General features: G+C 45.6%; 1 protein-coding gene across 13 annotated transcripts in view; it reads left to right on the top strand.

Annotated features, from left to right (window-relative positions):
* The first annotated feature begins 2,461 nt into the window (after positions 1-2,461).
* Positions 2,462-14,324, top strand: part of YEATS2 (YEATS domain containing 2) — a 47,061-nt gene continuing 35,198 nt past the window's right edge. For 10 of the 13 annotated variants that reach the window (XR_014184474.1, XM_082056912.1, XM_082056910.1 and 7 more), the window contains exons 1-7: positions 2,462-2,547; positions 3,369-3,486; positions 6,568-6,665; positions 6,774-6,866; positions 9,861-10,103; positions 11,885-12,000; positions 13,166-13,327. Coding sequence is in view for 12 of the 13 variants with exons in the window: in XM_082056912.1 (XP_081913038.1) it covers positions 3,387-3,486; positions 6,568-6,665; positions 6,774-6,866; positions 9,861-10,103; positions 11,885-12,000; positions 13,166-13,327 (812 nt within the window). In the remaining variant the exon portion in view is untranslated. The other 3 variants (XM_082056914.1, XM_082056913.1, XM_082056911.1) reach the window with 3 other exon arrangements.

Below are 14,324 nucleotides of genomic sequence, written 5' to 3'. Positions count from 1 at the left end.
TTGCCATCTCCGTATCTATCAGTCAATCCATTCTTCTCTCTCCTAGTCTGCTCATCTTTCTGTCCTTGTCATGGAACTTATTATTGACATGAATAAAGGCAAGCTGGAAATTGCAGAAGAGTAAACTTAAAAAACTGGAAAAATGAAGCACGGGGGTGGGATGTGAAATACTAGTTAGTCCTGGGTATTGCAATGGGAAAAGGATGTGAATGGGAAATGAGGAAAAGGTACCATAACGCTAGGAAGGTGACTGGCAACAATACAGGTTGGAAAGAATCCTATAGAAAGTTTATTCTCCTAAAATTAGCTACTTGGTCATCTCAAGGCCCTATTACAGATGGCAGAGGGAGGGTTCGGACTGGGATGGAGTGGTACTACTGCAGAGGAACTGATACAAAGAAAGTAGTTGGTTTAATACCTCGTTTTTTACAGATTACATCAATCTTCCACAGATTTAGCAGGACTCCTGGCTGCTTCTTCCCTGTAATGTGCATTCTGGATCTCAGAACTTGCCCTTCATGTAATCCTAGTCTTATCTTCTTCCCAAAAACATTTATTTTAGGTATTGTGGCAGTCAAATACAGCTTCCATAGCTTTGCCCTTTACCCCACCTGAGATATAATCTGTATCACAAGTCTGTTTCCTGTGTGGTGTATTCAAATGTGGGATCTTCTGGACATACCAAAATAAACCCGAAGACACTGGGGCCCTGATACTTTGTGTCTCTGACACAGAGAAATAAATACAAGGAAAGAGACGTTCTTTGTAGAAATGGTGCTAGATATTCAGCATTTCAACATAACTTACCTAGATAGACAACATAATACTACTGCATTTTTCATGTTTGGGTTTTTTTTTTTTGTTTTTTTTTTTCCTGCGGCTTTGAGATGCAGAAAATTGAAGTATCAATGCCTTCACTAATTTCAACAGTTTTGAACCTCCCCCACAGAAATAAGTCTGTATGTTGCACTTCTGGGATACATAGTGGTTTTCAAATACCTTCTAAGATGGAATTAAACTTGGCAAGCCAATGGCGCCTTCTGCAGTTGTACAGTGTGGCCAGGCTCCTTTACAGCAACCAGGTAGCTCTTGCTGTGGTGCCAAAAGTAAGTTATGACCAAGTTCAACACTTGCAGAAGTTTATTTTCCTGAAAGAAGTAACATTGCCTGAAGGAATCCACAGACTGCAAAGCAATGGAAATATTTTTGAGGGCTGGAAGCCCATCTTAAGTTATTTTAAGTCTTAAAAACATCCAGCTGGCAGCAATATTTTAACAACAGCCTATTCATCATTCCACTAAGCAGGGAAAAGGAAGAACATAAAATTGAACTACATTATATATGTATCCTGGTGAGCATGATACAAATTTGAGTACAAGAACAGTCTCCATTGATTTGCCATAGTTCACATTAGTTGCTTGGGAAAGTCAGACAGCCATTGTAGTAGCAGTCCTGAAAACGGGGGAAAAAAAAGAGCACTTCAAGGGCTAAGCCTTGAACTTTCAGCATGACTGGTAATTAGTGGCCTCATAAATAAGTTTGCAAATACATGTACGAGCAGGACATGAATTTATGCTGGGACTACCACAGACCAAAGCACCATTAGCCACACCTGACAGAGGTATTACAGTCTGCCCAAAACCAACCAAACTGTGGCATTAACTATGCTTATTTGGACAATTTTAGCTCTGATTTGTGAGGCTATGAAATACTGTGAGTAGTAAGTATGGTAAAAGATTTTTTTTTGAAGCCTATATTTAGTGAGGTCAGTACAAAAACTCCCTTCAGTGGATGCACAACTTGTCAGGGCAGGCGGGGGCCACACACCCAGTGGTGAGGTGACACGGTGCTCCAGGGCACTTGCTGTGGGCTCTTGTGTCTTGCATGTCAGTCAGCCCATGCCTCATTTCTTGGTGGGTTTTGGTTTTTGTTCTTTTTTTTTCTAATAATCATCCTTTCACTGAATAGCTTCTGCATTAAAATGCCTTCCTCAAATTATTACTTAGGTTGCTTCAGCCAATAAATCAGGATTAGACACACGAACATATCTGAACAGAAACATGACGGCGTGGCTGATCTCGGGGCGTTTTTCCGGTGCCGGGGGTAAATCACTGCCCGCGATCCGCTCGTTCGCTCACACTCGAGGCCGGCGGGAGGCGGTCGGTTCCCCACAGCAGCAGCGACCCTGGTCCGCCCGCCTTCACCCGAAGGACTTTCCCCGCTCCCTCCCTCGGGACCGGCGGGCGAGGCCCCGCCCTCCGCCTCCCGCCGAGGCGGCACCTGCCCGCGGCAGCAGGTGCGGGCCCCCCCGGGGCGGTCCCCGGCCCCGTCCCGCCCCTTCGCCTCTGTCCGCCTGCGCGGGCCCGCCCCAGCCGCTGACGGGCAGCCCGGCGCTCGGCCCTGCGCTCATGGCGGCGGCGGCGCTGCTGGCGGCGGCGGCAGCGGCGGCGGGCCGGGCCGGCGGGGGCCGGCCCTGAGCGCCCCGGGGCGGCGGGCGGGGCGGCCGGTGCAGGCGTGGCCGGGCCGGGCGGCGCGCGGCGGAGCGCGGTGAGCGGCGGGCGGGGGAGGAGCGCGCGGCCGGGGCGGCTTTGTGTGCGCGGGCGGGGGGAGGGGAGCGGCGCCGGCCGCGCACGTGGGCCCGGCCGCGCGGGACCGCCCCGCCCACGGGGTCCCGGCCCCGCCACCGGCCCCGCTCCGCCCCCCGGGACAGCGCGCCTGGCGCGGCCTCGGCGCTGCCGCCCGGCTGCGGGTGCTGCCCCGCGGCGGCGGGGGCGGCTGTGGCCACCGTCCCTCCGGGGCACGGGCGGTCCGCGCTGCGCCGGGCTCCTCCCGCCCCGGAGGAGCCGCTGCCCCTTCCCGCGGGGAGGGTCGTGGTTCGGGTTAAAGTTCTCGGAGCGGCGAGCCCGCGCGGGGCCCGGGTTCGTGCTGAGCACCGGTGCGTGTCCGGCCCCGCAGGCGAGGTCGCGGGGCCTCGTGTCTCCCCACGTTTCGGGGCCGCGGGTCGGTGTCGGTGGTGATGCTTGTGCTGGGGGACACCCGTCTCTCCTGCAGTCACCCCTCAGGGTGTCCCCTCAGATCCTCTGCAGACCTTGCTGGTGGTGGGGCACAGGGGCTCTGCTTCAGCAGGCAGTGGTTTGGTATCGCAGCACCATGGCTGTATGCGCCCGGGCTGCCCTGAGCTTCAGAGATCAGGAGGCAGTTGAAGCTCCTGGACTATGTGGAGCAGGACCAGTTAATCTGTAGCAACTGGGGAAGGAAGTGTCCCAACTCTTTTGGGAGGTGCACCGCAGGCCTCCCCATGGCGGGAGGCTGAAGCCTGCCTAGAAGGTCACTGTGGGTGACAGTCATGCTTTTATTTTTCTTCTTAGTGCAGCAGTGGAGAGAACATGTCTGGGATCAAGAGAGTGATTGCAGAGAAGGACCCTGACTATGAGGAGATCACCATCACGCATCCCAACAAGCGTCACAAAGCGGCTGAACAGTCAGGTAGGAGCTGTGTGAACGGAAGGGATCTCCCGGGTGGATGTGCTGTGCATGTGCATGCTGTCTGCAGATAGGTCAGGAGAGGGCTGGGGTAGGAGCTGAGGGTCAAAGGGCAGAAATTGATACAAGGGAGCGAGTGATATACCTGCATAGCCAAATGATGATATGATAGTCATATGTGGAACCATTCCTGCTGCTAGCTGAACCATATAATTAAGGTGTGAGGATGCAGACTTTGGTGCATGATAGCAGCTAGAGAAATAGCTCTCCAGGGCCCCAGCCGTGCACTTTGGTTCCTGTTGCCTGCTGAAGTATTTGCCAGTGCATCTTCCCAGCATCTTCCCACGCTGAGATGTGCTCCAGCCTGTGCACCTGTTTTGCAATTGAAGTCTGCTTCCAGAAAGATTGGCAGTTCATTTACATTTTGGGGGATGCGTGTCGCAGTACAGCATGGAGGGGAGGTGGGGAAGAAATCTGTGGCCCCACAGTAGGGGTAAAAGGAATCCACAACCCTGTGGTGGGTAGGCTGGCTCTTGGAAGATGACAAATGTTTGCAAGAACGAGCAGATAGAGTGAAGTGGAGCAATGTGGAAGGGGTAAGTCAGGGAGAAGGAAGGGCCTTTGAAAGATGCAAAGGAGCAGCTACCTGACTGAAGGAAAGATGGATAAAAAAGTGTAGTGGAGAGAGTAGCTGGATGAGTAGGTTTGCATTTGGCACGCTCAGATATGCTTGCTTTGGGAACCAGCCTCTTGGCAGGGTGCCTGGGACAGGTTGCAGTTGTCTCTGGGCAAATGAGAGTAGAGCTCCTTGCCCCTGGGACAGGGAGGAGGCTAGTGATTTTTGGCATAGCACAGCTAGTGAGAGGATCGTGATGGGAGGAGCTGACAAACAGGGAGGTGAGAAAACTCATGCTGACTGCAGGATCTGAAGAAGATCCAGGAACAGAGCAGGCTTCCGGAGCTGCCAGTTGGAGAGGGATGGATGATGGCTTTGCAGGAGCAGTTTTGGAGGGTGACATGCAGCTGGAGAAGTCTGAGGAGGCTGAATCCTGGGCTGGATGTGCTGCTGTGTAGGTCGTGTCTGCCAGGTCACTGAGGAGCCAGCCGTACTGGAGCTGCCTGTGCAGAACAGCATCACCGCTCCCAGCTGCCTGCCCTGCCTGGCTGCCAGAAGTTGCCACCCTCTGTGGTGGAGTGTCCCCAGGACCGCAGATGGGTTTTTAATCTGCTTCTGAAGTAACTTTTCAGAAGGTTTTAATAACTAGCAGGCAAAGTCTCAGGGCCTCATAAAACTGTCCGTGTTAAAGTGAACTTTCTGGTCAGATGATGCCCCCAAGTACACTTCTTTCTTCCTCTCGTGGAAGATCTCCAACTTTGGATATAAGAATTCCTTAAGTATACAAATTTCAGTAACATGATCTTAATTAGGCACTGTGGTTGATGCTAAGCTGGAAAAAATACGAAAATAAAATGTTCTTAAAAGCCTCTGTAATATAACCACAAATCCTGAAGTGCTTTAATTGTCGTAATGCTAGTGTTGCATGGCATCAGTCTTGGGAAAAGATGCAGTTGTCCCTGTCTGAACTGTTCATTTCATACCTTAATCTGTTTAGGTTTATTTTAGATGTAGCCCTACATGTGAATTTCCTAGGCGTGGTGTTCATGGCTGGAGGAAAATTATATCCCTCTGATTTTTAATTTTGCATTACTCATACAGATTCAACCATAATTTTATCTTAATGTAGGCTTGAACTGTTTCTGATCCTAGAATAGATATGTACACAGGTATCTGGAAATAAGCAAAAATATTTAGAATACCCCCGTTGCATATAGAAGCATCAGTTGCCTTACTCCTGTTGTAGGTACCTGATCAGACAGTAAAATGATATATGCTAGCTGGAGCCATACCAGCAAAGTTTTGGCTTGCTTTTGATTTCTTTACTATGTCTTTTGGGATATTAGAAGCCTCTTCAAACAGATATGTACCCTTTCGTAAAACAAATGCTTCCTCTGAAGCTCAAAACAAAGTCTTCATGCTGTTGCCTCCCCTGTTCCACATAGGAAAAATGTGAGATTGTTTTTCAGAGGAACCCCAGCTTTTTCTCTGATCTGCTTTGCGGTGGGGTCACTGTGCTGCTGACACAGGCTGGAGGACCTTTTCCACGCTTCCTGCTAGAAGTACAATTCCTGCTTTCTCAGTTCTTGCTTAGAACTTGATAAAAACAGATAATTGTTTGAACCCCTTTGATATAATGGAGGTGACTTGAAGAAAAGGCAATATTAAAGTTTACAGTAGGTGCAGAGCAAAAAGAATTGTTCTTCCTATGTTTATACATGTTCTAGAAAAACACAATAAAATACCAATTAAGTTCTTAGGCGCTAATTTGCTGTAAAATATTTGCACAGTTTGAAATACTAAACTACATGCTTTCCACTGAGGTCAATAAACCACTGAAAGGCTAGAATTTTTTGACTGCAGTGCTGGAAGAGGATTTTGTAAGACGTAGACAAGCTTTCGATAATGTAGTTTCCTTTGTGGGTAATAAAAGGCTTGTAGGCACTCCAGAGCAGGCTGTGCTTCATGCCAGCGTGGAACATATAAAGTATTAGTTTGCCTTATTATTGCTGCGTGATGTGGTGTAAATTTCCTGGAAATGAATCGGGCCAAAGAGAGCAGAAAAAGGTACGTAGTGTTCCAGCGTAGTCCTGTGCAATCACAGCGGTAACTGCACTTGGCTGTGGCACACTTGAGTTTTCCTTTTACTGTTTACAACTTTACTGAGACAGAAATAAACAAACTGGTCCTGCTCTTCCCATCTTCTGTTACTTGTCATCGCAGACCTAAAAAAGAAAAAATCGCTCTCCACATAAGCCAGCTTTTAAAGATACACGTGGTTTTTGTTAAGATGAATTACTTTCTTTTGCAGAAAAATGATCCTTCCTTTTTGTGTGTGTGCTGAACTTATTATCCCTTCACTTCTTACTCCATAGTGATTTCTGATCTCTATGTTTTCAAATAGAGCCTCAAAAATAGAGATATAAATACTTCCTTCTTCTTTATTTTCCATGTGTGGCCTCATACAGCTCGAGATGTTGCTGTGCAGAAGATTGAGACAATTATAAAAGAACAGTTTGCTGTCGAAATGAAGAGTAAAGAACATGAAATTGAAGTTATAGATCAGGTATAAACATTTGGTTCTTAAAAATACGTAAGGTTCTGGTATATCAGGGTTCAGGGGGATTGCTTGCAATGGTTATCCATTACTATATGTTACCTCTTATTTCCTTAGCGCCTGATTGAAGCACGGAGGATGATGGATAAGCTGCGTGCCTGTATTGTGGCTAACTACTACGCATCTGCTGGTCTCCTTAAGGCTGGAGAGGTAAGAACTACTTTGGGAATAATACAACGTTAGGAAATATTTGCAAAGGAAGATGTGTAGTTCGCTGGCTATTCGGCTGATGTTTGGTTTTGAGATGTGGCTTTCTGAAATGGTGGACTACGAACTGCAAATGGGGCGGCAGTGGGAGAGGAGACCTGGGCCTCAGGTATTTGGCAAAGATGAGTCTTCAAGGAGCAGTTGAGAAGTTGTTCAGCAGCCATTGGTTCTGGTGTCTGAAATACTCTGCATTTATTATTTTTTCAGCAGTTCTTGCATGAGAGCACCTTCCTTCTCACACATCGCACAGTTTGTCCTTGCAAAGCCCTGAAAAGTGGGGAACATGTTTTCCCATTTCACGGGAATGGAGTGGAAGCAGATTGGTTTGGAACTTCCCGGGGAAAAAAAAAAATCAAGATTTCTTGAGGCTCACGAGCTCCGTGAAACCATCTCCCTTTACCCTGGCAGCCAGTCTGTTAACGGCTTGATGAACAGGCTGATGGCAGCAGTAAAGCAGGGGGTAAATCAAGGAGATATCACAGAGAGATTAGTAATTCATAAGGAGATTAAAAAAACCCCAAACCCTGTTACTTAAACATGAGTTCTGAGCACTCTGTCTGTAATGGGCTGGTAATTGCAGGGTGTTCATGACTCATATGGACTCCTGATTGACATGTAGTTCACTACTAGTGTAGGTAGGTATTTAGTTATTGTCTTTTCAATTCAGGGAGTTGATCTAATTTCCAGTAGAGATCCGAGCTGATTTTTGGAAGCTGTAGATGGGTGCTGCAGGCCTGGGTTTTACTCTAGACCCACAATAATTTCTCTTCCAAGCAATGCCTTGCACTGGTACTCCTGGTTTTCCTACTGTGATTTCCAGAAGACTTGGAGTGGGGTAAAAACTAAAAGGTCCAGCTTGTTTTTCCCTCACTGAACTTGAGTTGAGCAACTCGAGTTGAAAAAGGTTATGGTAGTATTGAGAGGCCTGGAGATCCCTCTTTTCCCCCTTGATTTTTGTGTAGGTGGCAGAAGAATGTGAACTAGGTTCTAATCTTGGAAAGTGCTTCTATGCAGTGTCATTGTGTGTCAGCCAGAGCTGTGCTGTCCCCTGTTATCTTTCTGCCATGCAAGGTGTTTGTTTTTTCCTTGCTGATTTCCACACTTGCCAGAGGTAACAACTTTTGCAATTGTTTCAAAGTATCCACAAAACTTACTGAAGAATCCTTGTTTTATTCAGTTTTACTGTGGTTTTTATGAGCTTATGGCTACTTTAGCTGTATCTTCAATTGCATTTTTAATTTCTTCTAAAAGTGCTGATTTAGATGAAGGCTAAATCAGTTCTGTTTTTATTTTGAAATTATTATTGATTTCTATTTTCTTCATTGTCTGTTTTTAATGTGTGGTTAATGTATGTTTGACGTGGCAGTGAATGATTGTCTTGTTTTCACTTCAGGTAGAATGGGAGTCTTTGTAGTTTAATTCAGAACTTATAGGAAGATGATTTGCAAATTCCTAACCTGTTCTTAGAAACAGTTCTTCAACTCAGTGCTGCTGGGTTTTGAGGCTTGTGATTCCATATGATTACATCTATTATGTTTTCCCACAAATTAGTGGATGGGGTGTTGGTCATTTTACTTCACTAGAGGTTAAAAAAAAAAGAGGAGAAAAAGAAAATAGGTTCTTGGTGGTGGTTTGGTTTGGTTTTGGGGATTTTTGGTCATGCTCTGTGTGTATCCCCACTGTTGGATATATGGATATAACTCTCTTAAATAGGTAATTGAGAGTTTGTAACCTAATGGACAATTGGAAAGAAAGCTCTCAAATGAACCTTTAAACTCCGAGTGGGGCAATGTTTAACTCCACTCCTGCTGCCACCTCTTGAGGGCGGTTCTGCTGCTTCATAGCAGTGCTGGTGTCTGTCCCCATGCCACCCGCTCTGTCATGTTGGCGGAATTTTGTGTCAGGGAATTTACATGGACTAAAAATGGCTCTGCAAATGAAAAAACAAAACAAAACAAAACACAACAGAGACAACAAACAAACAAATCCCAACTCAGTTTCTTGATTTGCTTTTCTTTGTGAGCTGCCCCCTCCCCATGAATAATTGTGCCAGCCTGACTGATCTGGGTGGCTCGGGCAGGGAAGAAGAAAAGCCTCTTTCAGCTGGTGCTGTCTGCAAAAAATGCTGCCAGTGCAACTCCAGTGTGAGCCTGTCTGCCAGCGCTCATCAAACCAAGGTGACAGTGAGGGCTGGTGGCTGGGAGAAGTGGCCAAGGGACCTTTTCTCTGAGTGATGGGTGTTTTCCTTGCTACTTTGGGGGTTAAAAGGAAACACAAGAGCAAAAGAAAAAAAAAAAAGAAAAAAAGAAAAAACGACCTTTGTCACAGTAATGAAATTTTTAAAAAATTAAACACTCTCACGCCTAATCTTCCTCATTGTAGGTTTAGGAGGATCTAAGATTAGCTCTAAGATGTCCATTTTGAGGAAAGTTTGCAAGCATGCCTAAGCACGTTATTCTTTATCCTCCCTTAAGCTTTGGGAGCAGACAGGGCACTATTACACGTAGTTTGCCTCAGAGTCATTGACAAAACTACCAGTCAGTATGAAAACTAAAGAGCCTGATGCACTTACCTGCCTCAGTTGCCTGCAAGAATCAGGCAGCTGTGCCTTCCTGTGTATGGTAAAAGACCGTAGGTGTCTGCAGAGGAAGGGAAGATATTATTTTCAAAAGGACATTATAGGTATTTGAGTAGGCTGCAGTCACTTCCAATACCAGGTGCTTTCTGAGATCAAAAGATCTGAAGGAACAGACTCAATTTGGGGTGCAGTTTCCGTAGAACCATATTAAGCTTTTATCTTCTGCGGCATCTGTTTTTCCAGCTGATTAAATATTTGCTCTTTTTTCACACATTGACTTTCTCTTTTCTGGCACAGCTTCATTTTTATCCGGGCTGCAGGGAAATAGTGACTGGATCTGCCTGACCTCTTTGTTGCAGGGAACCAGGTCATGTGAGGCAACAATTCTTAATCACCCTTCAATCAAGAAATTCTTGGAATCGCCCTCCAGATCGTCGTCTCCAGCTAACCAGGGCTCAGACACTCCATCTGCCAACCACTCTGAGAGCGACTCGCTCTCTCAGCACAATGATTTTCTCCTGGACAAAGACAATGGCAACTTGGATGCAGACGAGCGGCTGACAAACAGCCTGGACCAGAGACAGAGCAGAAATACTGGCCGGGTAAAGTAAAACTCGAGCGGTGGTCAAGTTGTTGGAGGTGTGTGCTCTGTCTGGACTCGGTGCTGGCACCAGGAGCTCTTCATGTTTTCACCCACCTTGCTGAAGATCTGTTTCTTACTCTCTCGAACCGCTTGCTCCCGCTCTCTCAGCCTGGCTTTGCTGAAAGGCTAACTGAAGCGTATGTAACTTGGGTGACTCCTCTTCACTCAGTCTTGTCCAACAGAGGGGTCGGCCAGGCAGCGGTGACAGTGTTCGTGTTAGCACAGCTGTCTGCTGCTGTCTCGGCTGTAGCTTCTGGGGAAGGAGGTGTTCCACAGCTTGAGCAAGGGGTTTTGCTGTGCAGATGGGAGTCAGGTCAAGAAGGGCAGAGCCCGGAGCACGATGTGCAGGGGGACTGCATTGCTCAGGGGGGTTGAATCGCTGGAGTTTGGGGTTTGGCCTGTGGTGAAAATACAGTAATGTTATTGGATTAGCTCACCCTGGGAGTGTGAGCTGGTAGAGCCTGGGTGCATAGTTTGAGTTGTTTTTCTCTTGGTGGCACTGCTTGCTGTTGTGCTAATATCAGTGTTTCGGTTTAACTGAACCAGACAGACCCAGGTTAAAAATACCTCCTTTCATTTTTTCACCATACTTTCTTCTGGGTTGTTTTTGACCTGGATCCACTCCCTTTCTGGCTGACTGCGCAGCTAGAGAAATGCTTTAGCTGTTGGCTGCAGTTAGCTCCACTGGGGAGGCTCTGTCAGTGGCTGCAGGTGAAATGTGCCTTAGTAGGTGAGACAAAACTCTTCCATTTCCTTTCTGTTCCTTTAAGCTGTACAGCCCCTAACCCAAACCAGGGATGGATATATCACGTTGCATTTGACTGCATTCTGCAACTAAACAAGTCTCAATAATATGCAGCAGAAAGAGCAATGACTCTGCCTCCATTAAGCAGTGTGACACCCTTGATAACCTGGCTGCAGTTTGCTGAAACCCTGCCTAGGGTCTGTAGCAGAAGGCAGATACACGATATATAATGTGCACCTAACTATGTCGTAAACCACCAAACCAATATAAGTTGTTTCTGCACTGGGGGCATTGATGGAGGAGTGGTGTTGCTTGGGTGTAGCATGTTGATGCATCTTTGACCAGCGCAGCCTGTGGCCCAGAGATGGGAGTCTTGGCCACTGCTTAATAGCTAAGGTTGTGTTATGGGGTTGCTTAGGCTGGATTTATTACACCCAAGTATTGCAGTGAATGTATAGGGTTATGTTGGTGACCTGGCATGGCAGACTGCTATCCCTGTTGAGTTGGAGCTGAATTCTTGTCTCAAGGGCAGCCTCAGTTCTTCACCGTGAAGCAATGCTGGAGTCCCTCAGAGCAGCAGGGGCTGGCAATCAGGAAGATTTTCAGAAGCCTCTCATGGGAGATTTAGCTTTGTTTCTGATTAGTGACAAACATGATGCCACTTTAGCAGTGCGTGGTTTTTTTCAGATAGTGCAGTGGCAGTGCTTTTGAAACCCAAGCTGAAATCGTGGCTCAGATCCATGGTGTGTCACATAATGTGTGCTCAGTTAAGCCGTGCAGTATAGTAGTATATCATTGTTGCATGCCTGAGTCGCTTAAACGTGCCTAGATAGCAATTTAAGTATTTTGGGGGATGATTCATTGTTGGCCTCTCATTTAACTATGCAGGTTTACTTTTTTTAACAACACCTTGCTTTTCTAGTGCCAAACAAAATGATGTTTAAGAGGAATGTTTGGTTTTTTGTTTGCCTTTTATTTTCTTCCCCTACCCTCAGGACAGTTCGGGTGTTTCAAGCTCTCAAAAACCAGGACAACGAAATGCCGGACTGTCAAATGATGAAACTTCACGTCTTTATGTGAAGAAAACTATTGTGGTTGGCAACGTCTCCAAGTTAGTATCCCGAGTCTGAGGGACGGTCCTTTATTACAGGATTAAATGGAATAGGAGGTTAAAATCAGGAAACAAAATTGCTGGGCTGTCACAGTATGAGATATTACCTTTGAATAATCACTGTACTTAAGGCTGCCCTTCTTGAGTGCCCACATGAGTTCTTTTGTGGGAGGAACAGGTGTTTCAGTGATTGTTTTATTTATAAATATATGTGTACACATATATCTAGATATATATATATATGGAGGTTTTAAGATCTGTTTCTCTCAAGGGGAGTCTTTCAGCCTTTTTTGACCAGTTATAAATCCCCATGAAAATTTGGGAAAGCAAGTTGTCCTAATGGCTAATTCAGTGTGTCCATAGGGACAATGTGAGGGCTTTTTTTGTTTGGTTTTGGTTTTAAACCCAAAACAAAAATGTAAACAAAACCAAACAAACAACCAATCCCCCAAAACACCAAGCCACCAGAATGAGGAAAATTGTGAAAGTCCAGCACAGTCTGAAGAAATTAATTTCAACAGAACTTGTGCACTTTGAGAAAATCAGTGAAGAAAGGAATTCATTTTAGGAAGCTTATGGACAAGTCCAGGTTTCAACTCTCCACCCTCGCACTACTCAAGTCAATCTTTTCCTCTTGTGTAGGAAGTAGCAAACATTTGCTGATGAGACTAAACAGTGTTAGAATTGTGTCTTGAAAATCTACCTAAGCCTGGACCCAGACCAAGTGTTGACATTAAATTTCTTAAAAATGCATAAGAATTGTTATTTTGTGTGTTTATGGTAGCAGTGTGGCTGATGTGACCTGGTGGCATTTTGCTCCCTGATATCCCAGAAAAGATAGGGAGAGGGATTTGACAGTGGTAGAATGTTAAAAGCCTTTCTATTTAAGAAAAAAAAAATTTAAATTGATAAACTCCTTGTGGGAGTTGTGCACTACAATAGAGCAAATGTGTTAGAAGTGTAGAGTAGATACCTGTGGGACCTGTATCTCTGTCTGGATGAACTGTTGGAGTAAGGAATAACAAATAGAACTGTACAGGGGCAAGGTTCACATAGGCATTTTAGCATCCCCATTTTTTTTGCATCGTCTTTCCAAGAATACTTTTTGTGGTATTTATCTATTTGAGGTTTTCATTTTGTGTTTAATCTTTTATTTCTTTGCCAGGTACATTCCCCCTGACAAGAGAGAAGAAAATGACCAGTCAACCCATAAATGGATGGTGTATGTCCGAGGCTCCCGTAGAGAACCCAGCATAAATCATTTTGTCAAGAAAGTTTGGTTCTTCCTCCATCCCAGTTACAAACCTAATGACCTGGTGGAAGTGAGGTAATAAGGAATTATTCCAGTCGCTATTCCAGTCTTTATGCTTGCCAGGCTTATAGTGCCAAGTTTCTTAGAAAGTACTGTTCCACATCTGTCTTTAACCTCTGGCTTGGCTTGACTTACTCCAAAATAATAGAAAAAAAGTTTTTATGTAGCAAATGTGCCAAACAGTTTGTTTGTTTGTTTTAATTTCCTACTGAGAAAAAGCATTCCGTTTTTGCATTTCCTGTTATTCTTGTGAGTTTGTGCATGTTCTGTGTTATATTGTGCTGTGCAGGTTAGACTTCTGTTTCTAAAGAGGCGTTTTCTACCTCGCACCCAGTCCAGTGTGGAAGAGAACGAAGAGCCTCAGAAAACTGGTTTGCCCATATTTTTAGTGATACTTGTGCATTTGGGCAAGAAATTGTATCCCTCTCCCAAATATTTCCCCACTGTAGTGAGATCAGTGGCGTTGGCTTCGTGCTGCAGTGAATTCCCCAGGAAAACGCCTTGTCAGTCATTCGTTCTTGCTCCTTTGGACGGGACAGCAGGAGGGTGCCTTCAGACTACTTTGTGTCTTCCCAAATAAATTATTCACAGGCTGTTCAGCTGCCTTCTGGAGCAGGGTGGGGAGAGTGCCTGGGTACAGAATGGCAACTTAATTCTGGCAAAATTAAACTACCGAAAGGCAACTCCAGAAAGATTTATCTGAGATAAGAAGTGTTGATATGGCCCAGTAATATTTGTGAGAAGGCAACCCTGAGCAGGTTGATAGCAAGCTCCTTTGTACTTGTTGTATAATGTACTAAGTTACACTTGACTGCTGTCTTTTTGTGCCTTTCTTCAGTTTGCAGTATCTGATTTCAGGGCTGTTTGTCTTCTTTTTTAATCCCATCTGGTTAATTGATTTCTTGTCACACAGTCCCAGTCATCGTAGTAAACATTAATGTCCTGGATAGCCTTTAAATCTCTTGCATTTTGTTTTGTTGCAAAACTACATTTGGGATTTATGATAACAACA

The sequence above is a fragment of the Streptopelia decaocto genome (assembly GCF_964273445.1).
Source record: "Streptopelia decaocto genome assembly, chromosome: 6".
NCBI lineage: Eukaryota > Metazoa > Chordata > Aves > Columbiformes > Columbidae > Streptopelia > Streptopelia decaocto.
Note: the sequence above shows the minus strand (reverse complement) of the source record. Positions and strands in the feature narration are given on the sequence as shown.